General features: G+C 31.6%; 2 protein-coding genes across 10 annotated transcripts in view; both read left to right on the forward strand.

Annotated features, from left to right (window-relative positions):
• The window catches only part of LOC145333978 (uncharacterized), a 227,647-nt gene that overhangs the window by 35,250 nt on the left and 172,141 nt on the right, over positions 1–20,256 (forward strand). The gene's annotated exons all lie outside the window — the stretch shown is intronic.
• LOC145333543 (uncharacterized) lies at positions 1,888–4,940 on the forward strand. The gene is made up of 4 exons (XM_080178706.1): positions 1,888–2,301; positions 2,628–2,773; positions 3,167–3,919; positions 4,212–4,940. Exons 1-4 carry the CDS (start codon positions 1,971–1,973, stop codon positions 4,320–4,322), a joined length of 1,341 nt encoding a protein of 446 aa, XP_080034832.1. The 5' UTR covers positions 1,888–1,970; the 3' UTR covers positions 4,323–4,940.

Consider the following 20,256-nt stretch of genomic DNA (forward strand, 5'->3'; position numbering starts at 1 on the left):
AGAAATCACGAAACCTTTAAAAAAGTAAGATGCAAAGATGTAAAAGGAATCTTTACTTCAGCTTTCTATTGTCTATTTTTAAAAGCAGCCGAGAGAATCACATTTTCCACATAGCATTTCCTGACTGACTGACTGGCCGACGGATAGACATAGTGAATCATAGAGCAGCTTTGCTACTAAAATTAAAAAGTGTGGGGTTTTACTCATCAATAAATTAATTTAAAGAGTAAATGCTTATAGACATACAACTTTTAGAAAAAAAATAGATTTCCAAATATTGTTTAAATAAAACAAAGAAGGCTAAGAAATGTAAAAAAAAGAAAAAGTTCGACTTTCATCGAAAGTTACTAAAATCTTATAGAAAATCTGAAAATTTACTTTGAAACTATTACAAAAAATTGTGAAAATCAGACCAAGAACATTTAATATATCAGAAAATATCAAGGACTATGGTGAAATACGTATTCGCTCGGCCTCAAAGTGCATGCTAAGCACTGCCCCCACCCCCTCCCTCCCTTTGTTTTTGAAATAAATTGAAAAGAGAGAGAGATAGTTTTTCGTTTGTTTATTTATTACTTTAAGATAGGTTAGATTAAGGTCCTTAGTTTTTACATTAGTGGAAAACCACCAAATAAATAGATGTTCATCCCAAGTAATAATAAACAAAATGACCCGTCCTAAAATAATTTTTAAAGATATTTACACTTCTAGTCTAAATTAATCCATCAAGATTTAAGAAAGTACAGGTTTTAAGCCTACGAATGCGAGAGTGTTTATAACACTCTCATGGAATACAATGTCAATAATTTACAAACCATTGTCCCCTTCCTCCCTGACTATAATAATAATATTTACTTTTTATATCATGAAACCTTTCCTCTACCATACTAATAACAATGAAATAAATAAATATCTTCAAACTATCCGTATAATAAAGTAACAGGATGTCTCCTAATCATTGTGTTTGTGCCGAATGATCTCACTAAACGCTGAACCGATTGGGGTCTCTTTTACACGGTAACTTATCATAGGTCCCGGGAAGGTTTATAACTATTTTGGGGCCGAGGGTACCACCAATCTACCAAGAGAAATCACAAAAAATCGGGGGGAAATTTTTAAGCAGAGACTTGAACGCATCATAGAAATAATTACATATTTTAAATAAAAAAAAATTAAAGTGCTACTAGAGGCCTCTTGTGGTAGTACAATGTTTAGACTTGCAGCTTGAGGTCTCTAGAGGCCGCTGGGGATACATGTTTAAAGAAAAGGGAGGAAATAAGTCGACCCTCAAATTTTGATATGGTTCTGAAAAGAAAAAGTAAGAAAATTAGTTTTGGGGGATTTTTAATTTCCAATGGGCGATTTCTCATTTCTCCCACAAAATTGCTTTTCATAGATACAGTGAAGGTTTATTACTATTTTTTTGGAGGGTACCAAGATAAATCGCCCCTATAAAAAATAAACCCCCTATCCCAAATGCCAGTATTTGTATAATTAAAATGTAATTTAAAGGATAGCTAGACGAAATATCTTTGATTTACTAAAAGTTCTAAAAATACTTAAGGTTATATTGTTTATTACAATTTATTTGCGTGTTAAAATCATAATAGGATCCTATTTTTATATTTCCCGCGGTAAACTTATTGAAGGACATTTTCCGTAGGAAAAAAATACCCTTTTTGGGTGCTTTAAAATCCCTGACCGTGCAGTGAAAAAAGAATTAACCCCCTCCCCCCCCCCCAGTCCCTTTTTATTCAACAAGTTAAATGTCTCTCACCCCCCCCCCCCATATTCCATGGCCTTTTGAGTAGGTGAAACCACTAAAGTAATGGCGCGGCGCGATTCCCCTCCCCCCCCCTACACCCTCCAACAAATTTTTAAGTCAGTTAGAAACATACTTTTGGGGCAAAAGGACGCATTTTAAACTTAGTAAAATTAATATTTAGCAAAATTTCTAGTGATTAATTAATATGACGGCTGGTACTGAGATGGTACCTTTACTAAAAATGCCTCAGGAAGGTAGCAACACAGTTTCTGACACCCCTAACCTAGAAAATAAAGACAATACCAGCTTAAAATCTGTCCACCAGAGTGATTCTGTGCGAAAAAGTTTAAAATTTACAGAAGACAACCTTAATAATTGTAGTGATGAATGTCAAAATAATAACAAACATTGTGCCAACATTGCCAGTGACAGTAAAGAAAACTGTTTGAATGATAATGAAAAAATCATTAGAAAATCTAAATTTTTGCCTGCAAGGGAGGATGATCCGGTTTTAACCGATCAAAGAATTCTAACAGGTAAAAAAAGTTCCCAAAGTCAAAATTCTTTAAAAGTTTGGCTTAAACTGCAATTTTTGGGGAAGGTTTTAAATAAAGTGACAAATAATCCTAACTTTTCTACAAGTAAAAAATACATTCCAAGGCAAAATTCATTGTTTTTCTGCATTTGGTGTTCATTGCCAATATAAAAAAATATTTAGAGAATGTTTTATTTTCAAACTTTGTAAAAAAGCTTAGTTTAATTATTGATAATATAATTTCAATATTATTACAACTGTTAAAAATTTATATAATAATTAAGAGCCATTGAATAAGATTCATTATTATTTAAATTTTGATTCAAGGTTTGCTTGAGATGGAGGTATTCTACCAGCCCCGGTGTAGCAACTACATGTCCAAGATCCAGGGGAATCATGTGACTCCTCTCATGAGGAAGTTGGTTGTGGACTGGATGCTGGAGGTCTGTGAGAGCCATGAACTACGTAGTCAGGTAGGATAATCTTAAATCGTAGTGTGACAGCTTGTTAGATTTCCCAAATTCATTTTCCAAAATTACAATGCCTATAAAGACTGATTCTACTTATGACTTAGTCTCTTAAAAAAAAACTATTGATGCTAGCAGAAATATGTTTCATATTCCAAATTTTTACCATTTTTATGCAGTGTATTATTATTTTCTTTACTTTGAAATCAGTGGCAGGGGGGAGGAGACATTAGACTGATATTAGAACTCTTAATAAAACTTGATTGGTTTGTTCAAACTAGATAGTGTTGTTCAAATCAGTGTTAAAACTTGTCCACCAATGATTTTATTCTCAATTGGGGTGTTCATTACTTTATCTCCACTGTGTAATCCTTTGAGATGAATATCTTTTTATTCCAGGTATTCCTTCTGTCAGTGCAGTACCTGGACCGAGTGCTGAGCACCAGAAGGATGGATAAGCAGCAGCTGCAGTTATTAGCTGCAGCTTGTTTATTTATATCCTCCAAACTTCATGATACTGGAGCCTGCAGGGGTGGAGGAGCTCTGAGTGTTGATAAACTTGTAATCTGTACAGATTGTTCTATTAAGTCTGCACAACTTTATAATATGGAACTCAATATTCTGGATATTCTAAACTGGGAACTTTGTTCCATAACAAGTATGGAATTTATCCATATGTTTATTATTCTTCTGAATAAGAATATTAATAATTATCAAAGTCATAGCAACAGCAGCTATTCAACCCAAAGATTAAGCTCCAATGACAGCTTTTCCAGCACCTCAACAAGCAGCTTGAGCAACAGCTTTCTTAATACTTCCACTTGCAGCTTTAATCACAGCTTCCAAAATTCATCCATTACCAGTTTTCAAAGCTCAGCATCAAGTAGCTGTGGCGACAGCTTTATGAACAGCTTAAGAATGTTATTAGACAAGAAAGAATCTTTGCTAAGCAGAACATCTGTGTTATTATGTCTGGCTGCCACAGAATATCAATTCTATGCAGTTAAGCCGTCAGCTTTAGCCGCCGCTGCTCTTTCCATCACAATCAAGGAACTTCTGGGAAATACCGAAGGTCAGAGCAACAAGGATACAAGTTTGAATCTCAGCCAATATCTTAATCAATCTCTTGCCAAAATGATCCAAGAAAATAAGGTAAATTAAATTTATGATTTAAGAAGCTAGTCAATAATTCATGTCATTTGTTGGTATGTTGCACACTAGATTTGGATGGGTTGAGAAAGTATGCATTTACTTATTCTAATAGTTGTGGCGTAGTTGCTCTATAATAAAGGTTTTATAATTTTTGTCAATCTCACTAATTATACAGTTGATACTATTACTACAATGAAGTTTAATGTTTTATTTGAAGTGTAATTAGTTTGTTTGCTGCGCTACTTATTAACATAATATTCTTTTTTTTAATTAAATGATCTTTATATTGCAGGCCTCCCTGATAATGTTAGAAAACTCTCTGCGCACAAGTCTTGACTCCTGGAGAAGATCGGAGGAGGGAGATACCTCCGCAGAATTTTCTGATTATTATGGCAGTCCTTGAACACAACAGATATACTTACTTTGAAAGTAATCTTAAAATGTTTTAAATAATAGTGGGACATTTACTCAGAAAGGCAAATGCAATAATAATGACTATGTGTTGGGAGGCGGGTGGGGTCAAAAGAGAGAGATACCACAGCAGAAGTTTCTGATTTTTTTGAGTACGATCACTTCGTCCAAACAAAAATTAATTTGACTCTAGTTTTTAAGTTTAGTAAGTTCAAGTTGAACATTGTACTCTACATATAATAAAGTTGGTTTATATAATAATATGAACTGGCAGGTTTTCATATAATAAAAATTCCCTCCTGGATTTTTATATATTAATTACAAACTGTTTCTTCCATTGTTCATTTCTTTTAAAGATTCATTCAGAATTTAATTGTCAAATTCTAAACTTACTGTCATTTTGAAATATCTTAAAGCCTTAATAGATTATTTAGAATAATATAATATAAATTCATACTGTTGATTTTTTAATAATGTACATAGTTTGTTATTCAATCAGTATTTTTCTAGCCAATTTTACTATGGGCATTATTGTTATGTTATAATAATTATGTAAATAAAATAAATATTTAATTTATGTAAAGTGTTAATAAATAAATTTTGATCTCAAGACTGCTTTTTATATCTTTTGTTATTATGATTTTGGATTTTACACATTAGTTCTTTGAAAAAGGATGACAACATTTATAAATGAAAAGATCAAACGGTAGAACAAACGAACATGACCACCAATTGAATTTCAAAATTTTATATAAGCAGAATATTAATCTAAAAGTAGGAACAAAGTAGTAAAGAAACTTGTTGCAAAATTACGGAAATGCAGGATTCTATTTCAGTACATACTTGCATTTTTTAACTTGATTACAGAGATGACTCGCATACAAAATTGTCCCAAAAGTTAAAAATGTATTTGTTTTAAATGGACTTATTGGCAACGAGTTTAGAGTTGGCTCGCGTTCTTAATCGTACCTTATTGTTCAAAGTTTAAAATTGGACACTTCTCACACATTATAACGTTGTCTAAATTAACTAACGTACAGCCCCTAATTGTAGAAAAGCTTCGCTTTCAATAATTTAAAAAAAGCTTGGCTCTTAAAAATACTTAAAACCATGCATTTGTTAAATTTTACATTTTTGTCCACTGAAAAATGGATCATTGATAACTGATTAGAAAGAATGTTTTAATGGATTTTTTGTTTGTTTACATTTCTTAAATTTCAGATATTTACTTTTCAAACCCTGACATAAACAAATGGTAGGAACCAGGGGCGTGCCTGCACCAACCTGGCAAAAATAAGGGAGTGGAGCTGGATACTGGGTTATCATCCACAAGGACATGCACGTTAATTTACCAGCTATATGGCGGGATGTAATACTTTTACATATTTTGATTATGTAAGGGGGGAAGCTCACACGTCTCTCGATTTTGATTTAACCCCCAAGCAAAACCATGTGCACGCCACTGATAAGAACATTCATGAATTTTAGATTGAATAGTTGTTTAATTGTTGCTGTGCTTAAAAAAATTCATTCATTTTTTCATCAAATGATCATTTTTTTCACATATTGATAGAGTTAGTATTTAAATTTTATATATTTAGTTAACTAATTACGATTTTCTTTCCAGTGATGCCTGACATTGGTTGTGTATGGCCATGGGGTTAATGACTTTTTTCAACTTGATATTCCCTTTAGATGTTTCAAGGGGAAGGGGTATTTTAAAAATGTAGACCCTTGTTAAGAGTGGATATACCCCTCTTATGCACGCCTGAAAAGCTGATTTAAAGTTGATTTTTTTCCTCCTAGATATGTTGGAGAGAAAAATATGCTTTTCCCCTTTTCTTTTCATTGAGAACTTTTTATTATGGGCAGGTGGGGTATGAAAAGAATTATTAGTTATAAAAACATGTATTCTGTATGTATTCTTTAGTGCACTATCACCTCAGGGAAATCTGTCTTTTTACAATTTAAGAAAAAAATATGTGGAAGTCTAAACCTGACTAAAATATGACAATCCTCTTTTCAATTTTTTTTACAAAGCATCCGAACGAGTTTAAATTTAGTCTTAGCTGGCGAATGGCAGCCAAGCCCTGAAAATCATGAGCATAGAAGCTACAAGCTTCACTTTCAACAACAAACACCCCTTTTTTATTTTGTAATTGTGCCGTTTTGCGAATAATAAATATTTTACGGAAATGGTGGGCAACCTTATTCTTTGTATTATTCTCAGGGATCTTAAGAGATATGACAATGGATGATAAAATGATATACATTTCCTATAATGATAAAAAAAGTTATCCCTTCTGCACTGCAGATTAAAACTATTGGTTGAAAAGTTTGTACACTACTAGATTGGAACCAGCCAATCAAAATCGAATAAAAGTATCCAAAGTTTTTGAGCTAACTTATAAAACTTTGGCACCACTGTAATTTACAATGTAATGTCCCATTCCTCCATGAGTATTCTATTTGGAAAGAATAGGCAGAAGTTCCCATTCAGATTTCTGCTTTCATTTTTTTCTATTGCATTTAGCACTTATAACTATTTTTAGAAGCGCACCTCTTCTACAAACAGGGTTGTCATCCAGTAAAGAAAATTATATTAATTAGAATAGTTATTTATTACATCGTATTATAGACATTTTTAAGCGAATATTAAGATAAAAAATTTAAAATTTAAAACAGTTTTGTTAAACCTGGAGGGCGGAAGGCTCAGTCTAACAAAAGTGGTAGTAATTTTATGATTTCCATTTTATTTTTGGTGGAAAATTTCGAAGCCTTACTGAAAAAAAAGTTTTCCACTGATTGAATGGCCGAAAACTTGTGGGTAAAACGTTTTTTTTTTATTCTTGATTGATATCATTGGAAGTAATACTCCACCCTTCCCTATCAAATAAAAATATAATTCTTATATTTTAGAGGGTCACTATTACCCCCTTTTTTGCCAACATGCAGTGCAGAATTATAAAAAGTGCCTTTTTTTGCTATAATATTTTGCCATTAGAGTATTGTATTATTTTGTATTGAATAAAGGACCTCAAGTGCTTTAAAAACCATCCATAACTCCACTCGTTTATATTAGTTTTATAAGGATTATTTTTTTGCTTTCAGATATTTTTTACTCTGAAGTTCAAGTCCTATATTTTTGGCTAGCCCAGGGTTTCTTTAGCCGTAACTTTATACAAAGGTACTTGCAAGATTTTTAACTAGTTTGCTAACTAAATTATCAAAATATTAGGTATTACAGATACACAGATAAAAAATAAAATAACGAACAAAATGAGTTCATAACTACTGACAGAAATCCTACTTCCTTTTGCAATATTATGACGGATAGACAGACGGATATGTAAAATGAAAAATCCTAAGATTAATTTCAGTTTTGTTAGTTCCGAGGGGCGAAGGTCTGAGCTAACAAAACTGGTATAAATATCATGATTTTCATTTATCATTCGTAGAAAATTATCTATAATACGATACGATACATGATTTTTCAGTAAGGCTAAGAATCGTTTTTAATCCATCTGATATAACCAGTTTCAAAGCCAAACTGGAAAAAAAATTTATTCTTTCAGCAGCTGAGTGCATTAATTTGCTAATGTCGTAGAGGAACCATACAAAGAAAATTATAATGTAGCTACGTGATTAAAATTGTATGAAGAAAATTTTGAACATGAATTGATTGGGTCGTATTGATGATTTGGCATGTTTATGATTCACTAAATTCTTCATGCTTTACTAAAATATTTGCCGTACCATAGTTTCCGCTAAATATATCAAATTATCAAAACCGCTAATTTTTATTTCTCTTCTAAGTGCCCCTTCCTATAGCATCACTATTAATAGTAAAAACCTCGGGTATTGTCGGTTTCGTGACATCGACTTTTAAGGGGCGTTTCGTCGTATTTTCACTGTTGCTTTTCTTATATTTCTTTATAGCACCTGCTGAGGGCTCTAACCCTGCGGGGTAATCATTAACATTTATTTAACCTAGAATAACTTAAAATAACCTATTAAAAGCTACTGTGAAAATACAACGAATCTCCCCTTAAGAGGCGATGTTACGAAACCGACAATACCTAAAAACTCTTTAATTTATTTGGTAATGTCACATATAGGAAACTCTTCGAAAATGATTGAACATCTCAATATTTCATTCACTTTTTCATGATATGTTGGGGCGAAATGGTCATATGTTAAAACAGTAAAAAATGGCTGGGAAGATACAGTCTCCACATCGATCATTTAAATTTGTCTGATATTTGATACGTTAATATATCCAACATAAAGCAGTTATGCTAGAAACCATTATAGTCATTTTGCACGTTCATTCGATAAACATTTGTAATAACAATTCCAGCATTTAGATTTACAACAACATTCTAAGCAAAGCATCCTGTGATAATTTTAACTAGCTAAAAAGCTGCTGGAAAAACGTATCTCCAGATGCAATATACTTCTCACTGTAAGAAGCAATTTTTTTGATAAAAATTTGAGCTGGATTACTTCAACAACCATATGATAAGAATCTAGGTAATGTGTCGACCCCCTTTAATGTAATATATTTCTACTTTGATAAAAATGTTAAATTAGTTTTTTTATAATATTACATTTTTCAGCAATCAAATTAGTTTTACTTAAATTTTATTTTAACTATAGTCTTATCTTAAAAATTGTTAAAAACAAATTTAACATATAGCAGTAAATTTTTACAAAAATCCAAAATAAATTGAAAAACTTTAGTTTGAAAAGTGTCAAATTAAATCAGCTACTTATTCAGCCCTCTACGGTGAGGTATTAACCCATTAGTGCAGAACCGGGCACTAAAACCCGGTTCCGAAAAATGGAAAAAAAACCGGTTTCCGGCTTCATAATTGCATCATTCTCAGAATGAATCCCCCCTCTACTACCCTGACTTTCATTTCCCCCTGGAGCAGGCAGTTTAGCTTACTTCCGTTTGCTGGTATAGCTCAACAAAATTTGAAAATCATGAAAATTCAAAATACCCTTCTAACTTTTTTGTTTTTATAGTAAAGTCGCTGATTTTTTTTGTGAAATCTAATGTTTATTGACAAGTACATCTATTTGTGAATTCGTTTTATTCAAATTATAATTTTTTATATGATTTTTTTATCGTTTTTTTACGCCCTATTATGACCCGGTTCGGCTTGGCCATAAATACCCGAAAATTTTAAAACCCGGCTCGGTTTCGGTTTTTATTACCCGGTTTTAACTTTTCAACCAATAAAATAACAGTTTACGTCATTAGTAAGGGTTTGAGCCACCCTAATAACCCTAGTAATCTCTATAGGTGTCACCCAATAGTTTTATGCTCGTTTTCTGATATGTAACACCCAAATTTTATATGTTCTTTTTTTGTAGTGTGTGTCTTTTAAAACTTCGAGCAACGGGTTTTTTTACCCGAAAACGGCGGCACCTATAGCCGAAACACTAAATTTGAAATAAATCGCTTCGTATTATACTTGTAGCTCTTTAGATTACATGAGGTTGTGTAGTTTTCAATTACGGATCGTATCAAAGTTCTAAAAAGTGTTCATCTCACTTTTGGCGTTCAAAAATTACATTTTTCGATTTTTGGTCAAAATAACCGGGTTTATACAGGTCAACCGGGTTTTAAAACTGGGGGAAAGCACCAAAAACGGGTGTTAATGCCTGGTTGGTATTTATGGCCAAGCCGAACCGGGTTTTTTTGCAACTTTCCTGTGCACGCCACTAGAGCAAAACAAAAAAATACGAATTCCGTTTTGACCATTATAAAGCTTCCCTGAAACTTACAGCTCGATCGGCCCATAAAAGTGGCGCTCGGCACTAATGGGTTAATCAAAAAATCTGTTCAAATTTTTCAACTTCGGTGGTCTCTCTATGAAGAAAAGTTCATTTTTTTGTCTTAGGTTTATATCAGCAAAACTAATTTCTTATCTTATATTTCAACATTTATTAGTACAGTTAAAGATAATGTTTGTCTTTAATAAGAAATATTGACTGTCTGTAGTCTGTAGGTGCTCTATAGTAATATTCATTAGTAATTAGAAATAATTGCTATTCTATACCCACACTAAGTCTGTATGTCTGTAGGTACTCTAGAGTAATATTCATTAGTAAACAGAAATATTTGCAATTCTATACCCACACTAAGTCTGGATGTCTGTAGGTACTTTAGAATAATATTCATTAGTAAACAGAAATATTTGCTATTCTATACCCACACTAAGTCTGTATGTCTGTAGGTACTCTAGAGTAATATTTATTATTAAACAGAAATATTTGCTATTCTATACCCACACTAAGTCTGTATGTCTGTAGGTACTCTAGAGTAATATTCATTAGTAAACAGAAATATTTGCAATTCTATACCCACACTAAGTCTGGATGTCTGTAGGTACTCTAGAGTAATATTTATTATTAAACAGAAATATTTGCTATTCTATACCCACACTAAGTCTGTATGTCTGTAGGTACTCTAGAGTAATATTCATTAGTAAACAGAAATATTTGCAATTCTATACCCACACTAAGTCTGGATGTCTGTAGGTACTCTAGAGTAATATTTATTATTAAACAGAAATATTTGCTATTCTATACCCACACTAAGTCTGTATGTCTGTAGGTACTCTAGAGTAATATTCATTAGTAAACAGAAATATTTGCTATTCTATACCCACACTAAGTCTGTATGTCTGTAGGTACTTTAGAATAATATTCATTAGTAAACAGAAATATTTGCTATTCTATACCCACACTAAGTCTGGATGTCTGTAGGTACTCTAGAGTAATATTCATTAGTAAACAGAAATATTTGCAATTCTATACCCACACTAAGTCTGTATGTCTGTAGGTACTCTAGAGTAATATTCATTAGTAAACAGAAATATTTGCTCTTCTATACCCACACTAAGTCTGTATGTCTGTAGGTACTCTAAAGTAATATTCATAAGTAAACAAGAATATTTGCTATTCTATACCCACACTAAGTCTGTATGTCTGTAGGTACTCTAGAGAAATATTCATAAGTAAACAGAAATATTTGCTATTCTATACCCACACTAAGTCTGTATGTCTGTAGGTACTCTAGAGTAATATTCATTAGTAAACAGAAATATTTGCAATTCTATACCCACACTAAGTCTGTATGTCTGTAGGTACTCTAGAGTAATATTCATTAGTAAACAGAAATGTTTGCTCTTCTATACCCACACTAAGTCTGTATGTATGTGGGTACTCTAAAGTAATATTCACTAGTTAACAGAGATATTTGCTATTCTATATTCACACTAAGTCTCTATGTCTGTAGGTACTCTAGAGTAATATTCATTAGTAAACAGAAATGTTTGCTATTCTATACCCACACTAAGTCTGTATATCTGTAGGTGCTCAAATATTAATGTGCATCAGTGCGCAGAAAGCACTGATTAGGACGCACACACAAAACAGTAAATTATATTTATATTGCACCTTGGAAATTATTGGTGGAAAAGTTTGATACCTTAACACCATAAAGTCCAATAATAAACTAAGAGCCCCAAAGTTTTTAAGCCAACCCTTGGGAGAACCAAACTTATAATTTTTATTCAAATGTTCCCTTCCTTCATTGCCATAAAAAAGAGTATGTATAAGTACTTCTGTTAGGTATGCCTAAAAATTTCTAAAATCTTAAAAATGCATTTTTTCTAACTACAATGCTATTTAGAGAGACAAGACTTGAAAATCTACCGTATACTTAAATAACATAAGAATAAAATGATTATGAATTTCGAACCTTTTTATGTGGACACCTTCCTGAAGAGAGACAGATGAGTAGCCCACTATCTTCAATGAATTAAACTAAATTATTATTCAATACAAGATTATTTTTAGTTAAGGTTGGAAAATAAATATTTAAATTAGTTTAGGTTTGGTTATGTTGGTGTACCTGGTGTACCTGTAGGGTTGGGGCACCGCAAATGTAGACCCCGCAGGGTTTGGGTTTCCTGCAGGGGTAAGTAATAGGGGGAAAACCAATAAAAATCACTATTTTCAAACCTTTCTGTAATTTTACCTTGACTTCACTTTAAGTATGGCCAAGGGGATAATTTTCAAGGAATTTGATGAAAGATTTTTTAGAGAATTGATTTATTTTCAATTTATTAAAGAAGTAGCTTTTTTATATTATATTTATTTTTTAAAGATACATTTTTATTTGACTAAAATTAATTTTTCGTATAAAGTTATATTTTAACGTAGCTAGAAAAATTTCTAGAAAAAAAATCAGTAAAGTATTATACAGAAATTATAGCTTAATTGAAGTTATTAACGAAGTTTACAAATGATGTAATTTTCTATAATAACAGAAATATGCCATACAAAATAAGCTTAGCGTTTTAGTCCATTCATTTTAATTCTTTTTTAGTATTCATAATTTTTCTTACATATTTTAACACTTTTTGGTCATTTTTTGTTAAAAAAGCACAGCTGTACAATTTGGAGGTGTAATATGATATTTTCTTGACCCCCTTCGAAGATGGTGAAACACCACTTCCGTATAATGTATAAATTTTTCTTTTGCAATCAGTTCCGCAACTGCCCTTTCATTGACACTATACTTATTACTAACGGCTACGCCTCCCAAGACCTCTAGTGGTACTTTAGTAAGGGGGGGGGGGGGGGAGTGTATAACCACTACTAGTTTCAAAAGAAAAAGTAAAATTGAGTTGGTTTATATTTTTTCTAGGGGCGGTTTCTCTTAGGAGGGTAGTGATATCCTCCCCAAAAATGGTTGTAAACCTTCCCTGGACCTTTGAAACCTTATTGACACTCTTAATAATGCTCAACACTTTGTCATTATGATTCTATAGTGGCAGCTAATGTACACATTCAAAGATTGACGGACTCATGTCTTTGAGAATCTGAGAAGTTTAGCCTATTTATTGGGAGCGCAGCTGCTTTATAACAAGGATGTGTCTGTGCATCAGTCTGTATGTAAGTCAGCAAAAAAAGGTAATAAATCTTTATAGGCTATGCGCATATATTTTTAATCTCATTTTTCATTTTTAATCTATTATATTGGTTTGGTTAGTTGATGTGCTTCTTATGGACGTTATAGTCCTTGATTATTATAGGCAGCTTTTATAAGAAGACGTTCCTATAGTTGGAATAAAAAAAATATATAGCTAACTTTTACTATATTTTATATTGGTTTGTTTTCAAAAAAAGGTTCATTTCTTTCTATATCATTTTTTAGTAGCTAAGCTACTCTATAATTTGAAATGTCCGTCTTTCGTATGTCAGTATTTTCGTCCGTATGTCTGAAACGTTTTGGGGGAAACGTGATTTTCTCGGCTCATATAAAAGATAGACAGCTGAAATTTTAGTGAAGATTCCCATTATATATGCCCATCTAATATATGCATTATTTTGTCCATCTGTCTGTTATTTGGGGTGCTAGATCGATTCCTAGATATTTACGTTTTCATGATTTTCTCAACTCCTTTTCAAATAAGAGTGCTAAAATTTTCAAGAATTAATCAATTTTACATTCTACATATTTTCACTAAGTTTTATTAAGATTTGTTTATAATTTGGGGTGCTAGATCGATTCCTAGACTTTTAGGTTTTCATGATTTTCTTTATTCCTTTTCAGGATTGATGGCTGAAATTATTGAATTTGCTCATATTCTACATTTTTCCATCAAGTTTCATTAAAATTTGTCTATTAATTGCGGTGCTGGATCGATTCCTAGATTTTTAAGTTTCAAAGGTTGCGTGATTTTAAATGTTTCTTGATTTTATTATTTTATCAAATTTCATGTTTATTGTATGACACTGTTCTATACTATTTTTCCTGATATCCCATCATCATTTTTGAGCTTCGCTACTAATGGATGTTGTCATCCTTGTTTTTTCTTCAATATCCTAAAACCTACCCTATACCGATATCAAACTTCCTTAAAAACAATTATTTCACAAGATCTCAATAGAAATAAATACAGACAGACTTTCTACTACTCTAGAATATTGAGATAAATTATGCTTTTAACCAAAAGTGAACCTTTTAAATATTGCACCGTGAAAACACCTTCTAAGATATTTGATACGTTTTACAATTTTTTAAATTTTCATTTCCTGTGCAAAATTTACAACTTGATGGATTTTTGTTCAACAGGTTCAATATTCCTAGCATATAATATCATGGCAATACAGCCACTGTTAAATATTCAATATTGTACCTGTTGTCCTAGGAATCATTATTCTAAAATTCATATGGATAGGATGATTATATCATTTAAAAAGTTGTCGTCAAAAACTTGAAAGTCCGCGTGTTATAAATGAACGTAAGGACTTTCTAAATCGTACCTAATTGTTATAAGAATCACCATGCAAAGTTGGAAATCGATAGAACAATTCTAACAGGTATGAAATTCACGAAAAGAACTAACTTTCTAAACATAGAAAAGCCACGCTTAAAAAAATGCCATAGTTTAACTTTTACCAGTTGTCCGATTTGACAGTTCAAAATGTCGCAGCCATAATCTCATTTCCTTTCAAAATGAAGGAAACCTGTTAAACGTGGTGCTGTTAGTATAACAACATTGAACTGTAATATTGACATTATTATGACAACCAAAAGGAACCTCCACCACCTCGACTCGTAAAGTGAAAACTTTCCAACTCTTGTCCTATAAGACATTTTAGTATACTTACATAGTTAAGAGGTAAGATGTCTGTCCTTGTGTTTGTGGGATGTATTAAAAGATCTCGCTAGCATCAATATTCTTCAGCTAATCTTTTTATATAAATATTGAAAGATATTTTTATTTTGTGGGAGAGTGGCTTAACCCTCCCAAGAGAAATCCCCCATACAAACAAATACCTCTCAAGTTAGGGTAGCAGCTTATTTGCAGTAGTTTGAAGAAAAAAAATATATTACAATATTTGGCGTTATCCTCTTAGAATTTTTTTTTCAATTTTGAAAATTTGAGTACCCCCCCCCGACAACGTCGAACAACTATTTTAGGTTAGGTTAGGTTTTAGGCTAAGAAGCCGAGCGCTGCGGCCAGAGTTCATAGTTCGCTGTCTGGGGGGGGGGGGGGGGCGGGGGGGGCTGGTACTCAAATTTTCAAAATTGAAAAAAAATTTCTAAAAGGATAATACCCAATATTTTGTCAATACAGGGCATTTAGTTCAACTGGGATAGAAGAAAAATATTCATTTTACGGGTAATCAGAATTTTGCATAATTAAAATTTTGTAGAAATATCCTTTATCTAAGTCAACATTTAATTTAGTGGACATTTCCTTTTCAGTAGAAACTTGGTGGGAATATTTTTTTGGAAGAATTGATTTTTATATATCTCATCTTTTTTTCTGCTTGCTTAAGAACTCAAGTGTTTCAGAAATATAATAAAGGACAATCAAACAAAAGCCCTAATACTTTTATACTATAGCATAAGCTTCTCTATACCTTAAGAAAGTCGAGAGATTATTTTAAATAATACCACAGCTGCGCCTCTAGCATCTAGGGGCTCTGAATTCAAATAATCAGATAAAAAAAGCCTTTTTTGCTTTATAAGCGAGGACTGTAGACTGTTATTCTTTAATGTTCTTTTCTTCTAAGTTTATGAATTTTAAACCAATTAAATGTTTAGCATAAAAATCAGACAATTAGATTAAATTAAAGCACACAAAACTTTTTTGACATTAAACTTCTAGTTTTTTTCCTTTTCGGTAGTTTTTATAGATTCTGTATTTAGCATATACTACTCTTTACAAATTTACATATTTAAATGAAAAGAGGTTTGCTCTGGTTTTATTTCTTGTAGGAAAAGGGACGTAATTTATAAAATAGAAATATCATTTTAAAAGTAAAATTTTTTTTTGTAAAATGATATTGATAAAAGCTTTCCACAGATATTAAGATAAAAATTATAAGATTAAAAGTTAAAACAAGAATTGTTAACCCTTAGGGGATAAATGGTTTAAAAGTAAAATTCTGTATATTAAGCATTTTCAGCAAGTGTACTCTTTATATAGAGTGGTTTTTAATATTCATACTTTTCAAATAAGAGATAAGGTACCTGCATTCTGAAGAAAAAAAACAATGCTTTTAGGTGATTTTCCCAGAAACGCTGAATTATATAAGAAAAAACAACTTATCCAAGTGTACAATTAATGTCCCTGGGTAACTTGTCTTGTTATCCATGCATAGAGAATGATTCTAACCTCACCAGGAGATTTCGGTGATTTTAAAAATGTTCTATTGAAACTACAAAAAAGAACCACATTGACTCTATCAAAGCATATTACAGAAATTTATTAATCTGACAGAACCACAATAAAATGTTTATTAAGATTTCTTAGAGTTTTTTCTTTGAATTTTATTAAGGATGTTGTAAGTTGCTGCGCTACATATAAACAGAACTATGATTGTTAAATGTTAGATTGGCTTAGTGTTAAAAAAATGGTAGCTTTGAAGGGCCACGAGTTTGAAACAAGAGGACAGATAATTAAACTGTGAAAACACAATTCTTCTTCTGGCAAAGGGTTCTGTACCTATCAGGGATATAGGGATAGGACAATGGATAGTAGGTTATTTTCCCCCAAGTTTATGTGTTTGTGAAATCCATTTTTGGTATGTATTGAGGGTGGAAAAGGTTGTAGATGAATCTTACCAAGATAGCTCTCACACTTTTCAGAGTGGAAGAAATATTCAACCTATAATTGGGATATTTTAACTAGAGCATCTACGCCAAAATATGTCTAAAAATGCAGTCTGTTGTTCAGAGTTGACCGTGTCTTTCTTGTTTATCGATGATTTTTAAAGTCTTGTTATAATTGTTATATTTATGAACAGTTTATGCCTCAAATTTAAAATATTTTAATATATTTCACCTTTAAAAAATGGAACCATCAAATAAGTTTTTTTTTTCTTGGCAGAAAAGTTTGCTGCAAAAAATGTTTCTTTCTGTGATTTATCCCTCTCTATCCCATATACCAATTACTAAGAAATGATTGCCTTTTTTGTTGTTGGAATTTTAAACAATTACAAATAGGTATATTGTCCCCATCTTCTTCTTTTTAAATTAGAAGATTTTGGAAGCATTGCCACTCTATAATTCATTTGGCCGTTTTTTTATGTTTGTTCTTAAAGTTTGATTAAATAAAACTGCTGTTTGTTAGCACAAAGGGTTTTGAATAATATTAATGCCATCTAAAGGAAAATATAGTTTTAGAGGAATTCATGATATAAAATAGTAAGGCTATTTTTTCGCTGAAGAAGCATTTATATATTAATATGGTCTTCAGCAACTTTTCAGAATCAAAATTAGTAAAAGGAAGGGATAAAGAAGTTATACTCTTCAAAACATAGTTTATAAAAATTTCACCGTTGTTTAGTATTTAACCCATTTCATGTTTACTTGTAAAAAAAACTGTGATTACAGGCTGTAAAATTAAAATTGGCAGCTAGCCTTGTTTGTCTCCTGTCTTCAAGTATTTAACAAGGACAATCAAAACCATGAGGACCGAATTAACACCAAGATAAACTTTTTCGGTTTGTCTATTAAGACCTTGCAAACCCCTGAACCACCTAAGGAAACCTTTACATCGTTCCTAGTATGGATCAAAGCTACAAATTTAAAATTCAAGTCAAATAAAGGCTTTAGGCTATTTTCTTTCTTAACAAATGAGTGATTAGAGGGAGCATTTAATGAAAATAATTGTTAACCATTCAAATAAGGCTTAATTTATCTATCAACACTAGTGGTAAATTGTAAAGTAGTTTCGCTGCTAGAAAATTTGAATCTAAAATGTGTATCTATGATCTTTACATTTATAGACTTGTAATTCAGCCATGGCAAGGCACGCGTTTTAAAGGGGAGTATAAATTATGCTTTACTTGGCGTAATCGCTGATTTTCTTAAACCTCTACAAAATAGTTTTTCAGTGTAGTGCCCCATGCTTTATGCCTTACTAGCGGCTACGCTCCTAGAGGCCTCTAGGGGCACTTGAGGATGGGGGAGTCGAATTTGATAACCCAATTTCTTATTTTAGTTAAAAAAAATTTAGGGGGGGTTAATTTTTGGGGTGGTTTGGGGTGTCCCACCCCCCAAGGAAATAGTTATAAACCTTCCCGGGACCTATGAGAAGCTACCCTGTTAAGGAGAACCCGAGAAACACAGACACATAGACAAACAAACATCCTGTTTCTTAAGTATAAGGATTTGTAAAAAAACAAGTAAATTTTGGGGTCTGACAATGACATATACCAAAAAATCGTTGGGGAGTAAAAAAATTGATATATTATTATTATTTGGATGTTGCACTAATTTTCATGTACTCTAAAAAAACTAACACTCGCAGCTGGCTAAAATTTAAAAATAAATTGGCAATCAATAAAATTTATATTTTAACATAATTCAAACCAGTTCAATTTTATGGCACCAAAAAAAGTTACAATGCATTCATCTCTTCCGCACCATTCTTAAATAAAAACAGATTGCTTTAAATATTGTACTGATTTAAATTTATAACAATTATAGCCAGATTCTAGAGTTAATTTTTGCCCCAATGATGATAAATTTTTTATTGGAAATGTTGAGTAACTTAACTTCTCTTAGATTCAACCTTAAATTTAAAAAGGTTAAATTTTGATTTTTACTTGAAAAGTAAAATATCTAAATGTATGAAATAATAATAATCATATTCCACCAAAAATTTAACATTCAAATTTTGAAGGAAACAATGGAACTGATGTCAATAAGTAGCGCAGCTAGCGAAAATATAATATCAGAAATTAGACAAAGATTTTTATTTCAAAGCTTCTCTATGATTCGTCTGTCCATCCGTTTTTAAGCTACATTTCAGGGGAACCGTAGTTTTTTTACTTGTTCTTTAAGATTTTGTAATCTATAAGCATCTACTCTATGTCTGTATGCCTGTAATGCTCTAGGAGAGGACATCAAATTTTGTTCTCAGCTGAAATTTAAGAAATGAATTAATTAAAACTTGAAAAACACAAATACATTTAAAGTCAATACAAACTTAAGAGTGTTATTTTGTATATTTGAATTATTGAAATTTATACAAAAACTGGTTAACTGACAGTCTATCGTACATACGCAATATGTCCTATTTATATAGAGAAGCTGCACTGCTAACAATTTGTATATTGTAATAATATTCAGGAAGGAAAGGGACATTGGACTCTAAATTATACTGGTACCCAAAATTTTATCAACACCCTTTTTATTTGTTGACTTTATAACAATTGGTACTTGATTGGTTGGTACAAACATGTAGTTTTCAAACTTTTCAACCTATAATTTTAATTCACAGTATGGGTAACTATATTTGAAGTTGTACATAAATTTATTGTTTAATGTCTTATCCTTTAAGATCCATGAACAATATTACATATTTGAAGATATGAAATAAAAGACATTTTACACACTTCAAATAATACAGTACTCATTTTTTGGTGTGGGTTTAGTTCAGCAGTTTTAAAAAATAAACATGTATATTTTTGAGAATAATATACCGTGATAGGTTAATTTAGGGACCTATTCTGTACATTTCATATTGTGTACATATGGATTTTCTCTGATTTTACTGACATTTGAACTTTAAGATGATAAAAAACAAAATAAAAATTCAACTTTAGAAGCAGTATTATAGTGATTGTTTGCTCTTGTACTGAAAAAGGCAAAAACTTCTGTCCAACTTCTGGACAGACATATTCAAATCAAGTTTGAATAAGTTTCAGATTAGATTTTTCAGATAAAGAAAAAAGCCCTTAAATTTTACAGTTCTTACCCCACACTGGTACAGATGGGGTAGATGTGCACCCCCGACCCCGAGGCAAGACCTAAAAGAGACATTATACACAAAATTATAGCTAGGAGGACATTGTTAGAAAAAACTACTTCAACATGC

This window comes from Acartia tonsa, chromosome 12 (assembly GCF_053477335.1).
Source record: "Acartia tonsa isolate MP-2025a chromosome 12, ASM5347733v1, whole genome shotgun sequence".
In the NCBI taxonomy this organism is placed as follows: domain Eukaryota; kingdom Metazoa; phylum Arthropoda; class Copepoda; order Calanoida; family Acartiidae; genus Acartia; species Acartia tonsa.